Raw genomic sequence first — 8,343 nt, 5'->3', positions numbered from 1 at the left:
TATATATATATATATGTCCTGTCAAGCAGTTCAACACATGCCAGCATAGAAAATGGTCATGGTGATGATGATTTATATGTATATCATCATCATCACCATTTAATGTCCATTTTCTATGCTGGCATGTGTTGAACTGCTTGACAGGATCTAGCAAGCCATTGGGCTGCATCAAGATCCAATGTCACCTTTTGCATTATTTTTACAGCTGGATATCCTTCCTAATATCAACCACTCTACAGAGTTTACTGGTGAGGTTGCCTAGTAACTTGTAAAACAGAAAGAATACAAAGAAGAAAAAGCCTCCTTGACTAAATGGCAGTGGGGGTGGGTAGTATTTGAAAAGGAAAGGAGGAGAAGTGATTCTATTCCAAGTGTTCAGAGGCTAGAGTGTGATGGAAGGACAAGCTCAGGTATCTTGCTATAGAGATACATGACAACCCAACATTATATAAGAATAGAAATAGCTGGAAAGAAGATAAAAATGGTTGTGGTAGGATACCAAAGCATCTTGAAGTGGATACAAAAGAGGATACAGACAATGGATGAAGAGGATAGAGGGAGCAGTTTCATAAGCATGTGAGGGGAAATGGTTAGAGGTGGGGGTTGAGGGGAATGTAGTGAGTGATGGTGAGGGAAGCCTATAATAAATGGGGCATAATAATAGATATGTGAGGGCATTGGGAGTGGTAGTAGATAAAAGATGTGTTAAGAATGGAATATAACAGAAGAGAGAGATGATTGGTGGAAATAATGTGGGTAAGGATGATAATGAGAAATGGAAGTGGTTCCAGGTGAGGAGAGAAGGAGGAAGGGAACAGGAAAGAAGGGAATGTATAATATGTACCTACTCTGGTGATTACAGTAGCTATGTGGTTCCATAGGTAGAGAGGTGAGGGCTGTTAGGAGATGAGATGTAGGGAAAATGGAGGGAATGCTTGACGTGGCAGAGTGGGTGAAGAGACGGGCAAGGCCCCACATGTACAGATAGCTAAAGTGGTTTTAGGATACCATTTCTTGTGTAATGGATGCATCTTCTCAAGCACAGCAAATTGCAGGTCATCTTGATCCTTTGTCATCTCCTCCACAAGGCTTGGCATCTTGAAATCAGCCTTCAATACCTTATCCCATGTCATCCTGAATTTCCCCGTTCCACAATTTCCATCAACTTTAAGCAACTGGCACTTCTTTCTTCAGTTGTCCTCATCCATATGCATTACATGACCAAACCAATGCAGTTTTCTCTCTTGCTCACTACAGATGTTTCCTCTTATTCCTAATTTTTCTCTCAATACATTAGCACTTTGTCATAAATTCACACTGACATTGCACATCTAGTGAAGCACACTAGCATCATTCCTCTCTAGTCTTTGTATGTTCTTTCCATTCAGGGCCCATACCTCACTACCATGTAGCATTGCTGTCCGTACACAAACAGCAAACAATCTTCCTTTCAGTTAGGATAGATAGATAGAGATAGAGAGAGAGCTTTTGTTAGGTAATAATATTTGAGAAAATCAATTTCTTGTGTATCTTTAGTTTTTATGGCTCCTCTGTATCTTCTACATACCAACCTTTCTCCATTAACCTTTCTGTCGCTCCATTGTACTTCTTGTATGTCCTTAACCTGCACTGGATACACCATATGGAATTCCTCTGTGTGTGTGTGTGTGTGTGTGTGTGTGCACGTGTGCATGCATGCATAGAGGTTCAAGAGAAACATTAATAGCATCAATTTCATTGATTTAGGTGGACCTGTAAAAACCATGCCCAACTGTTCCTCCCTGCAGACTCATCAAGGGAAAAGAAAAGGAAAATGAGAAAAGTTTGTAATGGGTTCCAATTGTTCCTCCAGTCTACTGTCCTGGACTAGTGCTCTAGTTTATCAAGCCCTAAAGGAATAAAGGCATAGTGGGATTTGCACACAGAGCACAGACATTCAGAACAAATACCACAAAGTATTTTATCTAGCACTGTAACAACTCTGCCAAACTACTACAATTTAGTGTATATCATTTTCACCAACATTATCATTTTACATCCAGTTTCTATACTGGCATGTAGTGTACAGTTCATTATTATCTGAGCCAGTTCTTACTACTCTCATAGATGGGTCAGAGAACCACATCTTACTTGGCCATCTAAGTTTTAGCACAGTTTCTATGGCTCTATGTCCTTACTAACATTAACCATTCTCACAAATTTATCATATCCTCAACAAGACTAAAAAGATACTCCACCTTACACTGTCTGAACTGATTTGCCAGCCACTTTACAATGTGTATTAGGCTCAAGTTATCATGGTATCATGAGATCATCTTGTATGTTTCAAGACTACTGAGTGCTCACAACTTGGAGAGTGAGAATGGAAGAGTGGGTGATGTTTAATTTGCAGTGTTAAGAGTAAATTTTCTTCTGTTTGCTTTTTATCTAGGTAAGAAACCTGGAGAATTTATTATTGTGAATAAAGAAAAATATGCAGTTGTTGGGTAGGTGAATAATTCTTTTCATTTATTGCATATTATTTGATTGGGTTTTTGTTAAATGTTATCTATATTGATTGTACATGCTACTGTATCTATTAAGCAACTTGTCTTGAACTCAGCCTTACAGTTTATTATCCAAATTTTGTAAGTTTATTTTGAAATTTCAAGATATAGGAGGTGCAGGCATGACTGTGTGGTAACAAAAACTACCAACTACTAATATAGAACATTCCAAGCAATGAAGAGAATTTATTTTACTACTGTTCTGACTGCCAGCTGCTCAAGGACATCTGCTACATGCAATGTCCCTATTCACTTAAGCATTTACCTAAAACTAAAATACACAATACACCAACATGATTTTTTAATGAAATTGAATTTCAACATGCTGGGCTAAAATCTTAGTGTTATCGTTAGGAGCCGAGGTTAGGATTAGTTTTATAAGCATATTTCAAAATTTCAAGGTAGATTTTTCATAAAATCCTAATTTCATCATTATATTTTTAAAAAACAGGCTGCTAATCTAGAAGCATTTACCTAAAACTTAAATACATGTAAATGTTCTTTTTAGCTGTTACCCATAATCAAGAATGACTTGGCAGCAAGAGATTTTTAAATATATAGTGAAGAAATGTCATCTAATGTTTTTTGCTTTTTCATAAGTTGTTTTGTTTATTAATATATGCAGGATCTGCTCTGTAAAATGAACATAATTTGTTAACATGCAGTGCTAAATTCAGTCCCTTTCACTGCAATGAACTGTCTTATCTTTTTGGTTGTGGATTCTTCTTATCCATTTAATGTCCAAAGAAACTAGAGATAAGCAGATGAATGTGCATATAGAAAGCATGATGGCTTTTAAAGTATCAGAGAAGTCCTTAGCTAAGAATAAACAATTATACATGGCATGCGTTGATCTAGAGAAAGCCTTTAATAGAGTGCCCCATCGTGTGATATGGTGGGCTCTGAGGAAGCTAAGGATAGATGAGTGGCAGGTGAAAGCTGTACAGGCTATGCACAGAGATGCTGTCAGTAAGGTAAGAGTTAATCACAAGTACAGCGAAGAATTTGGTGTACAGGTAGAGGTTCATAAAAGGCTCAATCCTTAGTCCCCTCCTTTTCATCATCCTCCAGGCCATAACAGAGGAATTCAAGAACAGCAGCCCCTGGGAACTACTATAGGCTGATGATCTTGCCCCCAAAGTGGATTCCATATCTGAGCTAGGTGAGATAGTCCAGGCATGGAAAAAAAAACCTGGAATCCAAAAGCCTTAAGGTTAACTTAGCAAAGACTATGGTCTTAGTAAACAAGAAAACTGATGGAAACATACTCCATTCAGGTAGGTGACCCTGTTCAATTTGTAGGAAAGGTGTTGGCAGAAACTCCATACAATGAAGTTCCATGAAGGTGGCGAGCTGGCAGAAACATTAGCATGCTGGGTGAAATGCTTAATGGTATTTCATTTGCTGCTACGTTCTTAGTTAAAATTCCACCAAGGTCGACCTTGGCTTTCATCCTTTTGGGGTCAATTAAATAAGTACCAGTTACGCACTGGGGTCGATATAATTGACTTAATCCGTTTGTCCTTGTTTGTCCCCTCTGTGTGTAGCCCCTTGTGGGTAGTAAAGAAATAAGAAACTCCATACAATGTAGCAAGTGAAAGCTGTGGACACACAAGAGATGCAGTGGATTAATAGGAAGTTTATCAGAGAAGCTACATTTTGTATGTGGAAGATGCACAGGATCCATAAAAACTTTAGAGACTCAGGAAATTGATTCTCTCAAATTCCCTGGTGGCTCATTAGAGGTAGTACATAATTTCTGCTACCTAGGGAACCAAATCAGTGGTGGGAGAGGATACACAGAGAATGTAATGGCTAGAATAAGAATAGGATGCAGGAAATTCAGAGAGTTGTTACCTCTGTTGGCTGCAAAAGGTTTCTCTTTGAGTAAAATGAAGATTGTATGATGCATGTTTACAGACAGCAATTGTACATGGTAGTGAGATGTGGGCCCTAAATGCAGAGGACATGCAAGGGTTAGAAAGGAACAAGGCTAGTATGCTCTGCTGGATGTGTAATATAAGTGTACATGTTCAACAGAGTGCTAGTGTTTTGAGAGAGAAGTTAAGCATAAGAGAAATTAGTTGCTGTGTGCAAGAGAGAAGACTGCACTGATTTGGTCATGTGATGTGGATGGATGCTGACTGCTCCATAAAGAAGTGCCAATCTCTCAAAGTAGATGGAACACATGAAAGTGGAAGACATGGGATGAAGTACTGAAGAATGACCTCAGGATGCTGAACCTTTCAGATGAGATGACAAAGGACTGAGATGCCTGACACCTTGCTGTACTCAAGAAGACCTGTACTCTACAGTGGAAGTGTTAAGACCAGTCCCTCTTGATGTCTACTTTTTTTAATATAAAGAGTAATTTATCTCTCAACTGAGTTGCATAAGAGGTGCAGCAGTATCATAAGAAGGTTAACAAAAAATTTAGTCTTTGTATGTGGCAGATGTGCACATACAATAAACACTAAGAGTGAATGTAAGGAAATAGACTTCTTCAAATGTCTGGGTAGGGCGTCCTTAGATATAGGGGATAGCTTTCATTACCTAAGCAACCAAGTTAGCAATGGAGGAGGATGTACTGAAACCATAGTTGTTAGAATAAGAATCGTCTGGGCAAAGTTCAGAGAACTATTACCTTTATTAGTTACAAAAGGCCTCTCTCTCTCTCTCTCTCTCTCTCTCTCTCTCTCTCTCTCTCAGTGAAAGGCAACTTGTATGATGCCTGTGTATGGACAACTATGCTATATGGTAGTGAAACATGGGTTGTGACTGCAGAGGTCATGCAAAAACTTGAAAGAAATGAAGTCAACATGTTCCACTGGATGTACATGTATGACAAAGTGTAAATGTTTTAAGAGAAAAACTGGGTACAAGAGATATTAGATGTAGTGTGCAAGAGAGAAAACTGTGCTGGTATGGTCCTGTGATGCATATACACGAGGATAGCTGCATAAAGAAGTGCCGATCTCTAATTGTAAAGGGAACCTGTGGAAGAGGTAGATTCAGGAAGATGTTGGATGAAGTGGTAAGAAATAATCTTCAGATGTTGAGCCTCACTGAAGCTGTCCCTCATGTGCCTACCTGCAGACACTGGACAGGTAGATGAATAGCACAGCCAGTCATTGAATGATGATATGATATGAGAGAGGGAGACTGTGTCTTGTGTCAGCTCACAGTGCCTCTGTCTGGTTTCTGTGGTTGAAGAGAAGATAACCACTCCAAAATACATGCATCCCAGTCTGGTCAGGTGCTGCTGTGAGCTGATTTGGTGTATTTACATCCATTTGTCTATAGTGAGAAATTTTCTCGATAACAAAACACAGTAAATGACTTTCTTACAGATTTGAATATGCCTCAAGATTGTATATATAGATATAATGTTTACCTTTGTTGTAACATTAAGTGTTGACTAGAAATTCTATGGATATGTTCTGTAGTAGATTACAGCAATAAAATTGGGCACTATTAACACAGAAGTAATTTAATATCTTTCTCAAGATATACTGAAAATGGAAGATGGGTATTAATTCATTTCCTCTAACACCTATGAGAGAACAAATTGCAAAATATCAACTACTACCTAATAAGTATGTGCTAGCTTTGTATTTAAATATAGCTAGTTCTATTATTTTTTGTATTATGTGGCTTTTTTACTCTTTCTATTATTTGTATTTAATTTTTTTAATATTAGTACTGTCTTGATGTTATTGAAAATGATGGTTGAGTACTGTGAATGTGTTAAAGATATCCCAGCTGCTGCACAAGACATTGTCACAAGATTGATTGACTTGCTCAAGGTATATACTTATATTTTCAAGAAATTTCGTATTGTTTTTAACTTATTTCTCTGTGTTTATATATATGTGTGTGTGTAAAATTCAAGGAGGGAGAGAAGACAGATTGGTTTATCATCCTCCTCGTCCAGCCAATACATATTTAAATTGGGAATACAATGAAATATATACATATATATTTTTTAATTATAATCCCAAGGTTGGGCAATCACAATATATATACAGAAAATTACATCAGATAAAAGAAATTGAATCAAAATCATGAGCAGGTGAGATGTTTAAAAGATTTACAATAGTCCTCAAATGAAGTAAAATTAAATAGAGTAAGGTAATTTAAAACTGTCCTTGAATGAAATAAAAATAAAGTAGTTCACGAATGAAATAAAAATATTATGAAGTGAGATATCTTACAATCATTTCAAGGAATATGCAAAGCAAAAACTTTGGTAGCCGCATCTCCTTCATCAGAGATAAAATTTTTTAAAGTTTAGGTTTTTTAAAAAAATTTTGTTTTTAAAAAAAAGTTTTTCACACAACAACTGTGTGATCTTCGTAATAAATATAGAAATGGCGAAAGAGTTGTAAATGCATATAAAGAAAAAAATAAGAATGAAAATTCCAAGCAGTCCGGTGTGTATAAAATAAATTTTCATGTCTTATGATTACTAGAAATACAAGATTACATTTAAACCTATACTAAATTATATACCTAAATAAGGATGAGTGAAGATCTATATCGAGAAACTCAGTTAGCATTTAAAAAAAATTTTTTTCTGTTTTTTTTTATTTTTTCTAAAAAAATTTGGAAGTTGGTAGCAACTTGTGCCAGCATGAGGTCAAAACTTTGGATATCTTATTCAGCAATAATTTTTTATCTGTTCTTCATATATTTATGGCTTCTTTCAAACAAAGCCTACAGGTTTTTGTATGGATGTTATATGGCGCACCCCACCCCCATCGTTATAGACCATTTTAGGGAGTATATTCTATTACCAGGTTTTAATTTATTTCTATATATGACCAAAGCAGTTGAATTTTTCATATTCTTGTTAACAAACGAATTCATATGTGCCCTATATCTAATCTTGAAATTTGTAGTGCTTCCAATGTATATTTTATTAACCTCATTTAAAGTATTCACTTCACATTTTTATATACTACATTGTTGCATAGACACTGACCATCTAGTGGACAATTATTTTGGGAGTGACAATCGCAACTTTTTCCCGCAGGACCACCCAGTTTTTTATTATTATTATTTCCATTGCTACTATTAGTATTTGTCAAATTTCATATTTTAAGCATTATTTGTGGCAATAATCGATCCAAGGCTCAATGTTGTGGAGTAAGAAAATTTCAGAATCAATTTGGTAAAAATAGAGTGGTACTTATGTGTTGAAGGAAAATTATTCTCAGTTAATTTAAAGAATAACTGGGGGAGGTTTTTAACCTGTGAGGAGAACAGTGGGTAAACCAAATAATATGCCATTTCCATGCTGTTTTTTTATAGAATTTCCTATTTACGTTAATATTCCCTTCCATTATTATAATCTAAATTCTTATTTTTCATATTATATCTTCATTGTTGTCCTAGTTCAAGAGGGGTCAATATTAGATGGCACATCTATATTTAGATTCCTAAATTTGTGATCATTCTAGCCAGCTTAATTCTAAATACAGTATTTTTTTATGTATATTATTTTCATGTTAAAGCCACTATTCATAAGGGCCAGATTATACATGTGTGCATGATTATTATGTATATGTATATAAATATTTGATTGTATTCCCAATTTGAATATGTATTGGCCTGACTAGGAGGATGATAAATTAATCTGTCTTCTCTCCCTCCTTGAACTTTGATATTTGCTCAATATATTGAGCCCTTCTGTGTTATTTCATGAAAAAAGTTACACTTTTTATTATTTAATATATATATGTGTGTGTGTATATATATATATATATATATATATATATATATATATATATATATA

At 35.6% G+C, this 8,343-nt stretch overlaps 1 protein-coding gene across 1 annotated transcript in view; it reads left to right on the top strand.

The window, feature by feature from the left end:
- LOC106871767 (vacuolar protein sorting-associated protein 54) overlaps nt 1-8,343 on the top strand; it is a 434,878-nt gene that overhangs the window by 330,734 nt on the left and 95,801 nt on the right. The window contains exons 20-21 of the mRNA XM_052971965.1: nt 2,432-2,486; nt 6,247-6,352. Of these exons, the coding sequence (XP_052827925.1) occupies nt 2,432-2,486; nt 6,247-6,352 (161 nt within the window). The remainder of the gene's footprint in view (nt 1-2,431; nt 2,487-6,246; nt 6,353-8,343) is intronic.

Source organism: Octopus bimaculoides, chromosome 11, assembly GCF_001194135.2.
Source record: "Octopus bimaculoides isolate UCB-OBI-ISO-001 chromosome 11, ASM119413v2, whole genome shotgun sequence".
Taxonomy (NCBI): domain Eukaryota; kingdom Metazoa; phylum Mollusca; class Cephalopoda; order Octopoda; family Octopodidae; genus Octopus; species Octopus bimaculoides.
This window is presented reverse-complemented; position numbering and strand designations above follow the sequence as displayed.